The sequence below is a fragment of the Elgaria multicarinata genome, chromosome 3 (assembly GCF_023053635.1).
Source record: "Elgaria multicarinata webbii isolate HBS135686 ecotype San Diego chromosome 3, rElgMul1.1.pri, whole genome shotgun sequence".
Taxonomy (NCBI): domain Eukaryota; kingdom Metazoa; phylum Chordata; class Lepidosauria; order Squamata; family Anguidae; genus Elgaria; species Elgaria multicarinata.
This window is the reverse complement of record NC_086173.1, coordinates 16,717,124-16,735,158: the sequence shown is the minus strand read 5'-3', so window position 1 is coordinate 16,735,158 and position 18,035 is coordinate 16,717,124. Positions and strand designations below refer to the sequence as shown.

Below are 18,035 nucleotides of genomic sequence, written 5' to 3'. Positions count from 1 at the left end.
TTGACGGAGTTGTAGAATGGGACAATTTGGGGTGAGTTAAGCCGCGCCAAAAATCAGGGGATGATGGGATTGCCTTGAGTCTGGGCGTCCATGTGGACACATGGATTAGCTTTCATAGTGCCGAGTTTGAGGTTTCTAACATGCAAATTGATGGAGCTATGGAAAGGGGTGTGAATGGGGTGCCCGATTTTCAAAAATTCCCCAAAAATCAGGGGATGATGGGATTGCCTTGAAACTTGGTGTCCATGTGGACACATGGATAAGCTATCATGGTGCCGAGCTTGAGATTTCTAGCGTGCAAATTGACGGAGCTATCGAAAGGGGTGTGAATTAGGGTAATGGGTGGTGCGTTAGAGGTTAGAGCCGCGACAAAAATCAGGGGATGATGGGACTGCCTTGAGTCTGGGTGTGCGTGTGTGTCCCTGGATAAGCTCTCATGGTGGCGAGTTTGAGATTTTTAGTGTGCAAATTGACGGAGCTATGGAAAGGGGTGTGAATGGGGTGCCCGATTTTCAAAAATTCCCCAAAAATCAGGGGATGATGGCATTCCCTTGAAACTTGGCGTGCATGTGTATACGTCCATGAGGTGTCATGGTGCCAAACGTGAGGTTTCTAACTTGAACAGAAAAAAAGTTGTTTACTTTTTTAGCTTTCAATGCAACCCTATGGGGGGGGAAAACGGAGCTCCGATCCGGATCCGGAGCTCCGAGCGGAGCGGAGCGGACATGGGCGGAGCGGGGGCGGAGCGAAGCTGCCCGATCCGCAAATCGCGGATCTGGAAGTGAAGCGGAGCGGGGGGGTCCGTGCACACCCATATGCATAATACCTTTAGGGCACAGCTTTCCAAACTGTGTGTTGCGACACGTTGGTGTGTCGGCTGCAGTGTGTAGGTGTTAGGGTGACGAGGACAGGGCTCCTGTATCTTTAATATAAAAAAGGGAATTTCAGCAGGTGTCAATTGAAGAGGGTGAAATTCTCTCTTCATCAACACAGTTAAGGCTGCAGAAGCCATGCCCTCTTTTGTATCTGGCCACTCTACTATAGTTAGTGTAGCTTTAACTGTTGCGATGAAGAGGGCATTTCATCCACTTCAATTGACATCTGTTGCAATTCCCTTTTCTACATTACTGTTAAAGATACAGGAGCCCTGTCCTCCTTTTCATATGGTAGGTGTGTCGCGCAAACGTACCGAAGTCTGTTAATGATGTATGAAGAAGGTGACTTAGACAGCTTTTGGATTCGTGTTTCAAAAATGCATCCAAACATAGGGAAAAAAGCATTAAAAATTCTTCTGCAGTTTTCTACTACATACATTTGTGAAGTATCCTTTTCAACGATGACAAACTTAAAGACACTGAAACGTGGAAGTTTAAAAATGCTTGATGACAAAATGCAAGTGTCTTTATCTAATATTCCACCAAATATTCAAAAGCTGTGTTCATCCCATCAACCTCATACATCTCATTAAAATGGTAAGTAGTTATTGTTGTTCAATTTTTTAAAATTCTTGCACATATTTACATATTGTTACTCATAAATGACAACAATCTTGGAAATGTATGTTATTATCTTACAAATCATATATTTTTAAAAATATAAATGAAAGGTTTTCATGAGATATATTGTGTCCCCAGACATTTCATTATTACAATTTATGTATGTGTCAGTTTAACCTCCGGTTTGCTAGTAAAACTGAATTACTGTGTCGCGAAATGATGCATGTCTAAAAAGTGTGTCACCAACATGAAAAGTTTGGAAAGCTCAGCTTTAGGGTGTAATCCTATGCATGTTTAGACAGAACAAAGTCTACAACTCCCAGCATTCCCCAGCTAGGATTTGTAGGACTTTTTTCTCCTAAACATGCATAGGTAAACACTCTTAGGTAACCAAAAATGCATGAAATTGTGAACAAACTTGAGATGTGTAGATCTTTTCATGAGGCTAAATGTTACACAAAGGAGGACGAGGAGGGTGATTTAATCTTAGTAATAAACTCTATGTAGGACTCTCAAGATGCAGGGCACAGGGAAATGTTGGATGTATAAAAAGTCATTTTGTGGCTGCTGCATTAAAAGTTTAAATTACTTCGTATGAAGGTAGTATCATCTAGCAAAGTTATATAGTTCCTAAATTGTGTAGCACAAAGAAGAAAGCTAATATGGGGGTGGAGGGAACAGACCTCTTTGGACCTTCTTATTCTTCTGGATGATTAATATCCAACCCTTTGGGTGATTCCTGTTCATGCTTAGCTCATTGCTCTTCAAGGGGAGCCCATGAAGAGTCTACAGTCTTAGCACAGCTACTAAGTATATTCTACCTTTCCTCCAGGAAACTTCAGGTAATGTAGATCTCTTCTCTCCCTGACATCATTTTATCTTCACAACGACTCTGAGAGATATCGCAGGTGAATATCTCCAGTAGAGTGGTAGGATTCCATTTTCAGGGGAAGTGCCATTTGTTAATTATGTCTTGCATCAAAGATGGCAGAGAGACAATCCAAGTTATGGCATTGTCCATACTTGATGGACAGGCTGAAGTTGACTGGCCAAAAGACACCCACTGAGTTTTACCGGCACAAGAAGATTTGAAGCTATGACTACAGCTTCCTAGCCAGACACTGGATCCACTGAATTTCACACCTGTCTTCTGCATGCTATAAGTCCTCTGAGGAAGGAAATGCACTCTGCACATGCTCAAGGCCCACTCACTGGGCTAAGATTGAAATCTGTCAGAGGGGAAACACTACCCACTCCGTTCTCTTGCTTTCTTCCTGCCAAAAAAAATCATACCCTCCTTTCCTGGAGATGGGGGAGAAGCTCACCATGCGTGATGAGACACTAACGTCCCATGATTACGAAACTCCGCGGCTTCTCCCAGCTGAACGCAGGGCCAGGCCCCAGATCCAATGCACTCCGACTCTGGAGTAAGCCCCATTGAGTGCAGTGAGACTTGCATCCAAGTACACACGCGATAGGATTCGCCGGTCGGTTTGGTGAAACTCGGGGGAGGAACCTGCGATCCAAGAGGAAGGAAGGCCGAGGCAAAGTGAAGGGGGTTCTGATTGGCTCTTGTTGATCCTGCCTCGCGCCTTCATTGGCTGGCCGATGGCAGAGGACTTCCCCCTCGTGTTCTGATTGGCTGCAGCGGGCCGGGTACGGAGGGAGAAGGACGATGGGCGGAAAGGAGCCAGGAAGGAAGATGGCGTTGCAGGCGGCGGCTCTCTTGCTGCTCGGCCTGGGGCTGGTGGCCGCGCAGACAGGGCAGGTGCCCTTGCTGGCCTGGTCTAGCCGCAGGTAGGTGGGGCCCTGGGCTGCCCTGCGGGGGCTTGAGGCGGAATAAGTTCGCAGGAGGTTGGGGCAGGGAGGTGGCTGGACACGGAAGATTGACCCCTTACCCTCTCCGGTTGCTCTGGGTCGCCTTATTCACACGTAGCGGCTTCGGAGGTTGGCTTCATGTACCGAAATTGTCACGCGTGAATATGGCAAGCAAGTATTTGCCGTCGCGTGTCCTGTGTGTATGCACTCGTGAGAGAGAAGTGATTAGCTGCAACTCTCTACCGCGTGTGCGTCCCCGGGTAATGTGTGAAACGCGCCCCTGTTATGACAGGGGATAAAAGTGGACCTCTGACTCATGCCCGTGAGGGGAACGGGGATTCATTAACTTGCATTTTTTTTTAATATAAGTGAGCCCAGAGCTGTGGTTAGTCGTTTGTTTCAGGGATGTTGTGGGTTGCAGGAATAGCGAGGTAACATGCTAACTGGGTAATGTGGGGATGTCGTGGGGAGTAGGGGGGAAAGTAGAAATGTACACTGTTTGGGTAGGATGGAACGCTGATTCTAGGCTTCCTCCTGCTTCTCCATGGGATGAGGAACAGGCTGGTGAATGGTTGTGCTTTTACCCTGTTCATGGAAGTCTCTTCTTGGCTCATTTCTTATCAGCATGGCTACAGGAGCAAGTAAGTGTTTTGGGGTGATTAAGTTAGGGAGGAGAGACGATTCTACCACTTTCCTTGGCCATCTCTGTGTCACGCTCTCAGGGCTGCTTCACACATTACATAGAGGCAAAAGTGTTTGCCGTTGTATGTATGTGCAGCAGTGCGAGGTTGCAGGCAATCTCTGCTCCTGATGCTGCTGCCCATCCAAAATAGATGCCTGAAAACATATATGTATTGCATATTGTCAGTGAGCATAACCGTTGCTGTCCCCACCACTACCAAGAGCATAATGTGGGAAGCATTTCCCCAAATAGAACAGCTGGGAAATGCATAGTTAGAGAAACAGCAGCAGCTTGGTTTTTCCTCTGGTGCTGCGGCTTGGCTAAATGTACATAGATGGGACGGATAAAAGCAACACACAGGTGGATATCTCTAGTAGAGTGGTAGGATTCCATCTTCAGGAGAAGTGCCATTTGTTAATTATGTCTTGCATCAAATATGGCAGAGAGACAATCCAAGTTATGGCATTGTCCATACTTGACAAACACATAATGTTTATGCTTTTCCAGAGTAGTCACTAATGGTGGGATCCTATTGTCCCAAGAAAGGTGTCTGGAGAGGACCAAAGGGGGGGCATGACAGGAAAGGCTGTCGATCCATAGGATCCATTCCCCCTGGTACAAGAGAAAAACTACACCAGCCCTGACACGACAAGCTAGCAGGGCATAGAAAGGGTGTTTCGTCTGCCTCAGTTTCTCCCTGCTTCCACCATAGAATTGTTCTATATATTGTTACTTAGTACCAAAAGGTGCATCTCTTTTCATTTGATTTCCCCTCTTTTCACGTGTTTCCCTATTTGATTCAATATCTCCCCTTTCTTTCATCCTCATGCCCTCATAGTTGAGACTGCTCAAGTATAGTGACAAATTGTGAAAGGGTTGGGTAGATGTTTTTAAAAGTTTCTTCAGACTGTCCTTAGCTATAGGATGGATGGGGGTGAACAGTGAATGTGAATGAATAAATGAATAAAATTTTATTGTTACAATTATGGTTTACAACAACTACAGAGAGAAACAACAAAAATACCACTAAAAATAAAATATGGCAAAAACAAGTGCATAATCCGTAAAACTTACATTCATTCCTCATAGAGAGTTAAAAAAAGGCTCAAATTTTAGTTGCTATAGAAGCTGAGTCTGCCACTGCTAGTAAAATCACCTTATTTTGAGATGTAAACAAAAAAAACAAACAAACAAATCTTCAAATGATTTTTTTTTCCCTTGGGAGGACAGGATCTAAAAAACCTTATTCAAACTATTTGCTTTCTTCTCATTTTACAAGTGCAAGAGCTAAAGCTACAGTGATTTTCTCAATGAGTTTATGGTTGAACCCAGTCTACATGCACACACACCTCTGGAACTGAAGTTAGCCTCATGTGTATACTGAACACAAAGTCTCACTGGGCTTTTCTGCCGCTTCTTTTGTAATGCATAAAGTTTTATTCCTGTGCCAAAAGGGTCCCAAAGGTGGCTCACAAAAGTTAATAAAAACACACCAAACAATACAGTGTAACACAGCTTTACAAATTTAGAGTAGGAATGTCATATTTAGAACTAAAAATCTTAAAACCCAAACACATCTTTCCTTGTGCTTAAAAGCAAAACCCTATCCCTCCCCCACCCCTAAATGCCAAAAGAGCAAGAGTACGTAAGAACATAAGAAAAACCTGCTAGATCAGACCAAGGCCCATATAGTGTGGTATTCTGTTCACACAGTGGTCAACCAGCTGCCCACGGGAAGCCCCTAAGCAGGACTTGAGTGCAACAGCATCCTCCCACCCATGTGCCCACTGCAACTGTTATACAGCGAGGCATACTGCCTCCGATACTGGAGGTAGCATGTAACCATCAGGACTAGTAGTGTTGATAACCTTATCTTCCAAAGTAACTCTGTTTCTCCCCACACTCCTTCCCTGCCTGGGAAACTTTCTAAGGGGTCTTGATGGGGGAGCGCAGAGTAGATGGAAAAGTTCATTCTTGATAGTCTCTCTGTAGCAGTGGCCCCTTTAACCCCCATGAAAAACATGAGGACACTCTTGCCCTGTCTGATATTCCAGAGTTGGCAGAAGGTGCCTGTGCAAGATTAAGGTGCCTGGGTGGCAGGTCTTCTCTCTTCTGACACCTTTTCCACCATCTCCCTTCTGTGAGCACAGCTCCTTATGGTCCCCCTCGGCAGCCCCACACGAGGGGCACGTGGTGACAGAAACTCAGCTTGCAGCTTTGCTGGACTCGGCACTAGACGGTGGACCTCGCAATGTCCTGCTCTTCCTTCAGGAGAAAGTGAGTGCTTTATTTGTTTCCTGGTCCCCAGCAGAACTCTTTCACTGAGAACACAGATAAGACTGCAAATGGGAATTGTCTTGTGAAGGTGATGAGAATTCTTCTAGTCCTTCAGATAACTATAACTCCCAGGATCCCTCCGTGAGGGGGTGGATTGCAGTTACTGGCTTGACAGCTTTACTTATTTGACTGTGGACATAGCGTAGAGCAGGGGTGTTGAACCTCTTTCATCCTGAGGGCCGAATCCAATTTCTAAAAAGCTCTTGGGGGCCACATTCCGGTAGCAGCCAAGATCAAAGGCAAAAGGTGTGGGACCAAAATTATGACAAATGCCAGCATGTTTTCGCTCAAATCTCTTACTGCCAATAACTAAATCTTAGGAGAAGCATGCCAAACTTTTAGAACTGGAGGAAAAACTGCACAAAAGCCAGGAAACTGAAATGATTGGAGGTTGGAGGAAAGTGGGGAATCAAGGGAAGGGGGGCTTGGCCATCTGGGGTGGATTTAGCCCTTGGGCCTGAGGTTCCCCAGCCCTGCCCTAGGGCTATCACCATGCCACTTATCGAGTCCTGAAAGGTTTGCTCAGACTCCTGAGTCGCCCGTCCCACTCTAATCCCTGACCATAGAATCAATTCTGGAAGTATCCTTCATAATATCATCACGGGCTTCACTGTCCGGGGATTGCTTCCCATCCCTTTTGTGGCTCAGCAGAAAGAGGAGCTTCTTTTTCTTTAGTAAAGGAGAAGGAAGCCTCTTTGTCATGTGAGCTGGGAGCCGTGTGACTTTCCATTTATCACTTCCTCATTCCATTTATCACCATCTTTCCTTTGCTGGGCCCTCTGCAGATTGAAACTAATTTTATGAAGGTGTGATTGGGTTCTCTGTGTGTGTTTTTCATGTCAACCCCTTGTTAACATGATGGGAAAAGTCTTGGAATGGAGGTTGTGAGAGTCATCTTTCCCCTAATCTGGAGAGCCTGGGAGCCAGCAAAAATCCCTGCTCCCATTTTATCCCTGTTTGTCTGCTCTGCGTGTCTGAACTAAATTGAAGGTGGCTTCCGGATACTCAAAAGGGAAAGACCTGTTTGAACTGCAATACAGAAATGTCATGGTTAATATTTAAAACGGTACTTTGGTCTTCCCTCCCAGCTCAGCATTGAGGATTTTACAGCCTATGGAGGGGTTTTTGGGAACAAGCCAGACAGCGCCTTCCCCAATTTGGAGGTGAGTGAGGAATGATGAACTGTATGTTGGGGTGAGTCACTCATTTCTCCCCCTCCCCACCCCCCGCACCCCATGATGGCACTTCTAACAGTCCTCTGCATTCTAGTGAATTGTCAAGAATGTACATAAAAAGAGGAACTTAAAAAACATAATTGTTCACATTTCCTGTCCAACCAACTAGAGTTCTTTTTCCATTCCTCTTCTTCCAGGACCTGCAGTATACATTGGAACAGCTTGTCATTCCTTTTCTTTATCAGAGGATCTAAGAATGGAAAAAATAACTCAAGCTCAGGCTATTTGCTGGATGTGGGGTGGAACTCCCCTTCTTTTTTTAAGACTGAAGAAACAGTGTGGTGCAGTGGTTAGCATGTTGGACTAGAATCTCAGGGACTGGGTTCAAATCTTCACTTAGTCATGAGGGGCTCTCTCCCTCTGCCCCCCCCCAGCTTAGCCTACCTCACAGGATTATTGTGAGACAAATTGATGGGGAAGAGCTTTGCATACTGCCCTGAATTCCTTGGAGGAAGAGCTGAATTAAAAATAGATTATATCTGTTTCCAGCTGCAATGTCTGAAAGCTGTAGCTAATTTTACTTCCTTGGTGATCAGTAAGGTCTTTCTATAGTGGCTGAATTGGAAGATGACGGCAGCAGGGTGTAAGTCCGACAAAGGTCTGTGCACACCTTTCTTATTTTCTGCAGCTGGTTTTCCATCCGTGCCATACCAACTCCCTTCTGTATTAAATCACAAATAAATACGAGAATAACTTGTTTCCAAGAAGCCAAGACGTTTTCTGGGCATTGACTCTTCCAGGGTGTGCAAAAACAAAAACAAATTATATTTATTTAGGAAAAGAAATTACACAGGAAAGCATAAAAGAAATACATCTTAAAATTTTAATTATTTATTGTTTTTATTGTTCTTTCACAGTTTTTAGATTGGTTTTATATATGCCCCGCTTAGAGATCTTAGAAGATTAAGTGTTATAAAAGTAGAAAACATACATGACTTCCTTGAAGGTGCTAAATATTGTGCATCAGGGTAAGATATTTTTTAATGCTGCAAAAGTGCATAGCAACTTTAGAGAAGTTCTCTGTAGAGATGGAAATGATTCAGTGTCATATGTAGTTATGTCCGTGGAAGTAATGATACAGACAGTGCATGAACTGAGCGTCCCATGCGACAGATCTTTGATTCAGGGACTCTTGCTTGTCATGCTGGTGCTCATTACCACAAGATGTAGTGACGGCCACCAACCTGGACGGCTTTAAAAGGGACATTAGACAAACTCTTGGAAGAGAAGGCTGTCAATGGCTGCTTGTCCTGATGGCTGTATGCTGCCTCCAGTATCAGAGGCAGTATACCTTTGTACACCAGTTGCTGGGGAGCGTGAGCGGGGCAGTGCTACTGTGCTCCTTGTGTGGGCTTCCATAGGCAGCTGGTTGGCCGCTCTTCTTGTATAATGCTAGATTCCTAATAGTTCATCTGTGATGAAATGCCAGAGGTGCTAGTACCAAATCTCTGTGTTATTTCCATCTTTTCGCGGTAGTACCTTCTCTCTCTCCCTTGCCCCTCCTGTCTCTTGTTTTCAAGCTTTTTAAAAAAATTATTGCTGTTGCTGAGAGAAGCAGCCATCTGGCAGCATCCTAACAGAATTTGCTCGATCAAAGGAGAAGCAATCCTGTGGTGTTTTCCAATATATGCTTCCAGGACATGGCCAAGCTCATTCCTGATAGCCTAACCTTCTTGATTGAGTGCAAGCAAGATGACAATGTTGCAGGTGTTCGTTTTTAAAGGCCGCTGTCTTGCTAATACAGTGCAAGCATAGTTCCACTGCATCTCCACTGCAGTGTATTTGTGGTATCCATGGTTCATTAGTATTGGTTTGCAGCCATGCAAATGCGTTGAGAGGTGTCAGTAGTCACTTTTTCCTGCATAGCCTCACCATTCGACGGATGCTCTGTCCCCACCCTAGCTCAGTCTTCCCCAACCTGGTGCCCTCTGCCTATGTTGGCCTACGACTCCCATAATTCCCACGCCAGCAATGAATGGGAGTTGTAGTCTTAACACACCTGGAGGGCATCAGGTTTGGAAGGCTGTGCTAGGTGGAAAATAAAACGTTGGATTAGAAACCTGCATGACTTTGAGTGGGCTTTGAACATTGGAGGTGGGGAGTGAGGTGTCTTCGCATCGCTGGCATTAGCAGACTGGAAGGGCGGGGGGGGCGGGCTGCTGAAAGTCAGAAATCTACAAGAGATGAGTAGTTGTGGGGGAGGGCACAGGTAAGCTCAGGGCTGTGATGGGAGCTGAGCAGCAGCACGGGCTGCCTTGTTACTTGCTGTGTGTCTTGGGGCTGTTGTCTGGCAAACGCACCTGACTCTCTCCCTGCCTTCCTGACAGAATGCACTAGGGGCTGCTCCCTCCTCCTTGGTCCTTCCCTCTGTGGACTGGTTTGCAGCCAGTGCTGTCCCGGCCTTTTTGAAGGCCAAGCTGGGCATCTCGCCTCTCCACGTGGATCAGAACACCCTCCAGGAACTGCGGCTCAACGCCAGCCTGCCGTCCCTACTGTTGATACGACTGCCGTATACCACTGGGTATGTAACCAGCCTTGCAGCACCTTTCCTTATATTGTCAAAGGCCACTATGCCCTCAGCTGCTGCATCACCAGGTACCATGAGGGGATACGCGCATCCATGTATCTGCATGGTTGACTAGCAAGGGCGGAGTCTGCCTATTGAGCATTAAATTCAGCGTCTGGATAGCGTATTGCCATTTTAAAAGGCATGTTTCTAGCTCTCGTAGTTGCTGAATTTGAACTTTAAGGCTGTGCACCTCTGGCACCCAAAGATCACAGCATCTCCAACCTGGTGTTTGCAGAGCCTACAAGCACCTCTATCCAACCTGCCCGTGTGTCTTTCTGCTGACTCCAGCAGGGATGAGGAACCTTAGGGCCAAATCCAGCCATTCTGGGCTCCCCAGGTGACCACACCCCCTTCCCCTGGCCCCTCCCACTTCCCCATAGCAACATATCATTTGGTGGCTTCCCATTGTAAAAGGTTGAAATTCCTCTCCTAAGACATCATTACTGGCAGTGAAAGCTTTAAGTTAAAATATTCTGGTACTTTTGGACCCACCCCTTTTGTATTCAGCCTCAGCTATTTTTCCTTCTGCCCCTCCCACCAGTGGAATGCACCCCCTCCCACAAGATCTTTTCCAAAATTGAATTCCTTCCTCAGGCTGAAAGACACTCAACAGCATATACATCTTCCAGTATATTTAGATGCATCCTTCCGCTTCTGCCTTGAACCAGTCTGTTTCCAAGCATCACCTTCCTCAGCCTGGCACCCTCCAGATGTGTTGAAATACAACTCCCTACTCAGTTGGCTGTGGGATTATGGGAGTTGTTTTCCAACATATCTGGAGGTCACCAACTTGGAGAAGGCTACCCTGGCTTTTCAGATAACCGTCACTGGTTCGTAGTCCTAGATGACCCGTTCCCAAGGGCATGGACTCCTTTTTGTCCCAGGCGAAAAGAGGCTGCGTAGCCCCAAATGCCAATTCGTGAAACCTACCTGTCTAGCTGACTTTGTGACAGAGACTAAGAACATAAGAGCCCTGCTGGATCAGACCAGGGGTCCATCTAGTCCAGTACTCTGTTCACACAGTGGCCAACCAGCTGTCAACCAGGAACCCACAAAGCAGGACACGGTGTAACAGCACCCTCCCACCCATGTTACCCAGCAACTGGTGTATATAGGCTTATTGGAGGTAGCACGTGGCCTCCAGTAGCTGTAATGGAATTGCTCCGTTTGGCTTAGCAATTCTCTGGCCGGAGACGGGGAGTCTGACTCAGCCAGCCCAGACACAAACCCCTTCACTGCCGCTTGTTAACCCTTTACAGTCTAGATTCTCAAGGAAACCACACCACACTCCAGAAGAAGGGACCAAACGCTTTTATTCTTGACACTACACACTTTCATAAGGGTCCACACATTAAGGTTCACACTTAAGAGGTTTGGGGTGGAAACACGGACAAAGGAATGACACACATAGGACAGCAGGGACTAATACCTCACCCTTACCTTTCACACGCTCAAGCCTAACAGAATTCACACTCACTCCCCACTTAACCACCCCACCAGCTGTAACTCCGGCAAGATCCCTTGCCCAAATTGTACCCAAACCTATTCTAAAACAAAACAAAACACTTAACTCTGCAACTCAACCTTTGTTGGTCACCCTGACTTGGCTTTATGCCACTCGAGCTAAACTCCTTCCCTCAGCAGCCGCATGGGGCCTCCGCCATCCAGCTGGTCTGGCCTGGATGCTCTGACTCACCACACACACGCTGGCCTCCTAACACCCACAGGAAAGAGGCCGGATCCTTAGGTGCCTAGGCTGTTTATCCCTTTCTGGGACCCCCTTGTCACCAGACCCACCTTGACCAATAGAAACCCCATAGCAATCCACACCTCTCCCGAAGGGAGGGGGGAATGCTCTCAGACATTGCACAGCTGCAACTTGTTGCTTTCCCCCCAGTACCAGCCCGGGGAGGCGTTATCAGATGCCAGGCACTTCTCGCCCAGCGCAGCCTTGGCATTTCCCTTGCTACTCCCTTTTCAGACACAAAGAAACTCCTCTCCCTCTCCCTGGGATGAAGCAAAAGATGTTCTCTTAAAGAAACCATGGGTTCAGCCCATGACTGTAGCCGTTGATGACCTTCTCCTCCAGTCTAGTTTCATACCAAACGGGGAGACATTAACAATGCAACTTCCCTTCTCTCTCTCTCCTCCCTATTCCAGCTCTAGTCTCATGGCCCCGAAAGAAGTTCTGACCAGCAACGGTGAGCAACAACGTGGAACCCCAAGCTCAGCGGGGAAGAATGGCCTCTCAAGGCATTGAGGCTTGGGCACGTTGGGCTGAATTTTCACTCGCTGAGTGAGGCATGGCTGCAGGGTCAACTTGGCCTAAAATTTGGTTGGTGTTCTACTGTCTCAGGGCTTGGCTGTGTATCCGGCTTTCTGAACAAGTGCTTGTTAGCTGACTCTTTCTATTTCTTGAATGGATGAATGCTGCCTTTCCCAACCTGATGCCCTCCGGATGTGTTTGATTGCAACTCCTGTAATCCCATTGCGGTCCAACACTTCTACAGGGCACCAGGTTGGGGAAGACTGCATTAATGCACGTGCTATAGCAGCAGTTCTATATGGATGCTGGATGTGACTCAGGGAGGCCAAGAGCGGTTGGGCAACCTGGACCAAAGACTGAGGAGATAAGCGGTGCTGTGTGAGGCAGACGTTCGTTCACAGGCTTGTGTTTTCATTGGTCAGAGACCGTAGCCAACCTTCCCCAACCTGGCTCCCTCCAGATGTGTTGGATCACAATTCCTATCATTCCCAGCCAGGTTTCTGGCTGGGGATGCTGGGAGTTGTAGTACAACACATCTGGAGGGTGCCAGGTTGGGGGAGGCTGTGCTAGCCTTTGAGTTAGAGCCTTATTGTTTCATATTTTTTTCCATACATACAGATGAAATCCTGGGACAGGTTTTGAGTGCCCTGCAATCGGAGGACGTCCCCTATACAGCCATCCTGACCGCTTTGCGGCCCTCCCGGGTACACGGACTTCCTGATTCTTATGCTACTTTGGTTGGCTTCCTGCTCTGTATTTTTCCCCATGCCTGAGAATATATGCCCTGACACTTGATTAATTTTATTTGTTCCATTTATTACTCTGCCATTTAGTCCCCCAAACAGGCTTCTGAAGTAGCTTTGTGACAGGAACATGTTATACAGCAGCATCCCCCCTCCAGAGGTGTCAGACTTCATGTTGGGGGATGCTTGGAGTTCCAGTCCAACTCCTCTGGAGGGCCCCAGGTTGGGGAAAGCTGTTATATAGTAGAAACGTTAACAATTACAATACAACAAATTAAAACTACGTTAAACCAATACAAAATCTAACTGAAACGAGCAGGATTATCCAAATGCTCTCTTTTCGAAATAGGCTATTTATTTTGTGAGAAAGCCAGTAATGAGGGAGCCTGGGAAACCTAGGCCTCTCTAGGGTGAGGGTGCTAGAGCCCAGGTGCCACTGCTGAGTGGGGCCTGTTCCTCGTAGCCACCAGGATGACTTTGGATGGCTATAGCACCTGAAACAAGGCATCCTGAGATTGTGGGGAGGCATTTCATTCTGAAATACATAGCAGCCCTCTAACTCCTCTCAATCCCATTTCTCTTCTTTCTCTCCTCCCCCACCCCCGTTTCCCCCTCCACTCTCTATTAAAGTGATTTTGTAATACCTGTGTATTGTTTGTTTTAATCTTTGTAAGTAGCCCAGATAACTTGGCTATAAGGCAGCCTATAAATATTTACTTAAAACATTTGAATACCACTTCATATCTAAAACAGACTCTGGAGCAGTGAACATAAGGATAAAATAGTGAAATGATTTTTAAAAATTGTGTAAAACTGAAATAAAACTTCCCTCCCAGGTTGTCCGGGACGTGTCTGATCTGGCCCCCGAGAGGCTGGGCCGGCAGCTGCTCCAGAAGGATACTGTGGTTGCGCCAGTTCGTTTCCCTGCCACTGGGACCCCTCAGATCCTCTTCTGGGCCAGCAACGTCTCGGTGGCTATTAATGACACGTGGCACGACCTTACTAACCTCACGTTTGGGGATAGAGCCGTTGTCGACGTGGAGGAGTCCAGCTGGAGTGCCAATGCTTCTGAGTGAGTTGGGGGCAAGAGGTAACAGGTCAGGGATCAGAGGCGTACGAGGGAAAGTCAGAATAGAGGGAGAGAGGTTGAGTCAGTCACATGAGCTGGGACAGTGGGGTGTTTGTGTGTGGGTCTGCTGGAAGTTGGCAGCTGAGGATCAACTTGTGTCTGTGCTTTGCACAAACTGAGCAGCCAGATTCTGATTTGAATGAATCAAATTACTTACATACAAATCTGCCTGTATTTTTTTTTGGGGGGGGGGTTTAATTCTGCTTATGCTGGTCATGATAGGGAGGATTCTCAAGCCCTCTCGACTTCCCCCATCCTGGTGCCCCCCACATGTGTTGGACTACAACCCCCATCATCCCCAGTCAGTGGGTTTGTGTGCGGTGTTGACTGTGGGTGATGGGAGTTACAGTCCAACTCATCTGGAGGGTGCCAGGTTACCCTGGCTTATCTCCAAACCACTAGGAAAACCAGTTCTGGGGGCCCATCGAGGCAGGCTGGTGGGATTCCCCCCCCCCTCCATCCAAAGTTTATCTCTCTGCAGACACTTATGAACTAGAAACTTGGCTTCATTGTATACACACCTCTACACCCCTGCATAGGCTTGGGCTGATGAACATCGGTGCTTTTTAACACTAACTTTGTTTTTTCTCCATTTCTTAGGTTGGTACTGAAGTATCCCGATGTGGGTGGGAAATCTTTGACAATCATGTAAGTATGTTGGCCACCTGCAGTCAGTTCAGACTTTGAGCACTGGGTAGGGAGGAAGAGGAGCAGAGACAAAAACGGAGTGGCAAAGAGGGGGGGGAAAGGGGGCTAGTGCATCTCCCCTATGAGGGAAGGTTACATCAGCTGGGATTGTTTAGCTTGGAGAAGAGGAGGCTGAGGGGAGACATGTTAGAGGTCTACAAAATTATGCATGGTGTGGAGAATGTGGATAGGGAGACATTTTTCTCCCTCTCTCAAAATACTATAGCCCAATAGGGTCATCCCATGAGTCTGATTGGTGGGAGATCCAGGACAAATAAAAGGAAGGGCTTCTTTACACAGCACATAGTTAAATTATGGAACTCGCGACCGCAAGGTGTAGTGATGGCCACTAATTTGGATGACTTTAAAAGGGGGTTGGATAAATTCCTGGAGGCAAAGGCTCTCAATGGCTACTAGCCCTGATGGTTGTGTGCTATCTCCAGTATTCGAGGCAATAAGCTTGTGTGCACCAGTTGCTGGGGAACATGGGTGGGAGGGTGCTGTTGCACCATGTCCTGCTTGTTCATCCCTGGCCGATGGCTGGTTGGCCACTGTGTGAACAGAGTGCTGGACTAGATGGACCCTTGGTCTGATCCAGCATCAGGGCACTCCTTATGTTCTGCCCACAGCTAGCTGTAGCCTTCCCCACTACCAACATGTGGCCCCTGACATGGCCCATGAAGGTATGTGGCCCTAGACAGGAAAAAGGTTGCCTGCTCCTGCTTTAAAGCATAACATTTCCTGAAGTTTTGGTTCCACCGTTTCGTTTTACATTAGAATCAAGAACTGAGCAGTGTCTTTAATGCTCAGAAGGAAAATGCTGTGGTCAGGCTTCATGTGTGTGTCTCCCCCCACCCCAATACTGAGCCCATCTTCACCCCCACCCCCAAGCCAGGTGAAATATAAACTAGATTCCATTTCTCTTTCTAGAGCAGAAGCAGTAACGTAATAGGGATTTTGAAGTCCCTTGTAAAAGGAGACAGGACTTACTTCACCAGGTATTATACATTGCCACCTTCCCCAACCTGGTGCCCTCCAGATGCAGTGCTGGAAGTTGTAGTCTCAACACATCTGGAGGGCGTCAACTTGAGGAAGGCTGATACATTGTTACGTTATGGGGTGGGATCCTGCCATTGCAAAGAGATCCTAGAGCTGGCTTTTAAGAGCGTTGGCCTGTGAGTTTGGGATGGAGTCATGGGGAAGTAATGGGATTTTAAAGAACTGCTGCAGGTAATCTTTACTGGCAGTTGCTCTTCTCCTGCTTTGCCCCCATTCTTCCCCCACCTCTTGCTCCAGATTCCGCATGACAAACATCTTCTACCCAGTTTCTGCACGGCATTGGTTTACCATCCACACTGTGGAGCTGGTCAGGCCTTCAAACCCACCAGCTATCTTCAATGCCACTCAGGTCACGGCACCCAGCAACTATTCTTTCAGCTGTGCCCACGTCAGCAGTCTGCCAGCCTCAGAGGCCATCTTGGTACCCAGCAGCAACACCAGCCACTGGAAGGTGCTGTTCACGAACTTCCAGGTATGCTTTCAGGTATATTCTAGGAGGCTTAGCGAAGTGGATCAGCGCTTGGGCCCTTCTGGAAGACAGCCCATCCATGCCTTCTCAGTTATGTGCTTTCCTGGGCCTTCACCCTTGGGCCAGCTTCCTCTTTCACAAGCTCTTTTAGCAATGGGAGGTGGCTGGGCATTGCTCGCTTTCTGTGACTGAACGCCAGAGAGCTGGGCCGAGGAAATCCTCCCCACATCCCCTGCAAACGGCAGCTTTACAAGACCTGTGTTTTGCCCTCTCCTGTGATCATGGAATGTTTTGGGCTGCCATTGGGATGGAGGACTGGGGGTGACGGGGAGGCAGAAATCAGGCTCCATCACTAATGCCCCCGACTCCAATTTCTTCAGATCCAGAGCTACAATGTGACAAGTGAAAAGTTCTCCTATGCCAGCGACTGTGCCGGCTTCTTCTCTCCTGGAATCTGGATGGGTTTATTGACCTCCCTACTTCTCGTTGCCATTTTCACCTATGGCCTCCACATGGTCATGAGCCTCAAGACCATGGACCGTTTCGACGACCCCAAGGGACCTACCATCTCTGTTCCTCAGACAGAGTAGCCACCAGATCGTGTACTCCCTGCCTTTGGGAGCCTTCTTACAATGCTGGGCTTTGTTCCGTTCATTCCATCTGCCATCAGATCTTCCCCACCCTCAGCACAATGCGTTAAATCCTGTATTGGTCCCAGTTTCTCACCCTTTTCGCCCTTCTGCTTCCCCACTAACTTTCCCTGATTGTTTTGTTTCGCCTCTAATCCTTTCTAGCTCCCCCAACCTAAACCTACCATGGGGACATGCTGTAAACAAGTGGGAGGTATAGTTTTCCTGCTGGATGGAGGTGCACGTGTTGCAGTGTTGAGACTATCTGCGCTAAAATTTACTGAGGACAAATCTCTTCAGGGACGCACTGTCATTCCCGCTTCAATTTCCAGTGGGATAAAAGCAGGCCTGCCTTGTGATGTGATGTACATTCTTTCCCAGTTTGTTGTGTTAAATGTCTTCTTAACTTGCCCCTTCCCCAAATCCTTTTTGGCAACCTTTGTGTTGTGTTCTAAGTGGTTCTCCTCCCTCCCTGCCTTATTTATTTACGTGGTTCCTGTGATTAGTTCTGTTTACAGTGACTCAGTATTTGGGACTCCATGCTGCTCTTGATCAGGGGTGGGAGGGGTTCCTGACTTATGACCCCTTGCTGTTCTATTAACTTGAAAGACATGAATAAAAAAGAAAGACAAATCTGTGTAGAGTGTGTTTGCATGGAATGGGGGAAGCTCCTTTTGGGGGCTGTGTAGAGAAGCACATTTTTTGGGACCTTTGGACAATGTCTTACTGAGCGTGTTACCTTTCTCTCTTTTCCCCCAACCAATGTCTTATTGCAGGTTCCAATGCTAGATATTGCTAGATCAACATTACTGGGTAGACATACAGGTGATTTTGGGGGGGATGCATTAAGGTATTTATTTATTTATTTATTACGTTTAATTACTTTATTACATTTAATTAATTTATTACATTTAAT

The 18,035-nt window shown here is 47.1% G+C and overlaps 1 protein-coding gene across 1 annotated transcript; it reads left to right on the top strand.

Moving 5' to 3' along the window:
* The first annotated feature begins 3,197 nt into the window (after positions 1–3,197).
* ATP6AP1 (ATPase H+ transporting accessory protein 1) lies at positions 3,198–17,752 on the top strand. The gene is made up of 10 exons (XM_063119411.1): positions 3,198–3,293; positions 6,147–6,273; positions 7,422–7,496; positions 9,896–10,089; positions 12,298–12,338; positions 13,022–13,107; positions 13,983–14,218; positions 14,876–14,923; positions 16,259–16,493; positions 16,871–17,752. The coding sequence occupies exons 1-10, from the start codon at positions 3,199–3,201 to the stop codon at positions 17,078–17,080; spliced, it is 1,347 nt and encodes a 448-aa protein (XP_062975481.1). The 5' UTR covers position 3,198; the 3' UTR covers positions 17,081–17,752.
* Positions 17,753–18,035: the final 283 nt, after the last annotated feature.

Bases quoted from the DNA above. Each gene is read 5' to 3' on its own strand.
- ATP6AP1 (XM_063119411.1), top strand. From the start codon at position 3,199: ATGGCGTTGCAGGCGGCGGCTCTCTTGCTGCTCGGCCTGGGGCTGGTG. The intron at 7,497-9,895 runs GTGAGTGAGGAA...CCTTCCTGACAG, and splicing joins GCGCCTTCCCCAATTTGGAG to AATGCACTAGGGGCTGCTCC. The intron at 13,108-13,982 runs GTACACGGACTT...CTTCCCTCCCAG, and splicing joins CCGCTTTGCGGCCCTCCCGG to GTTGTCCGGGACGTGTCTGA.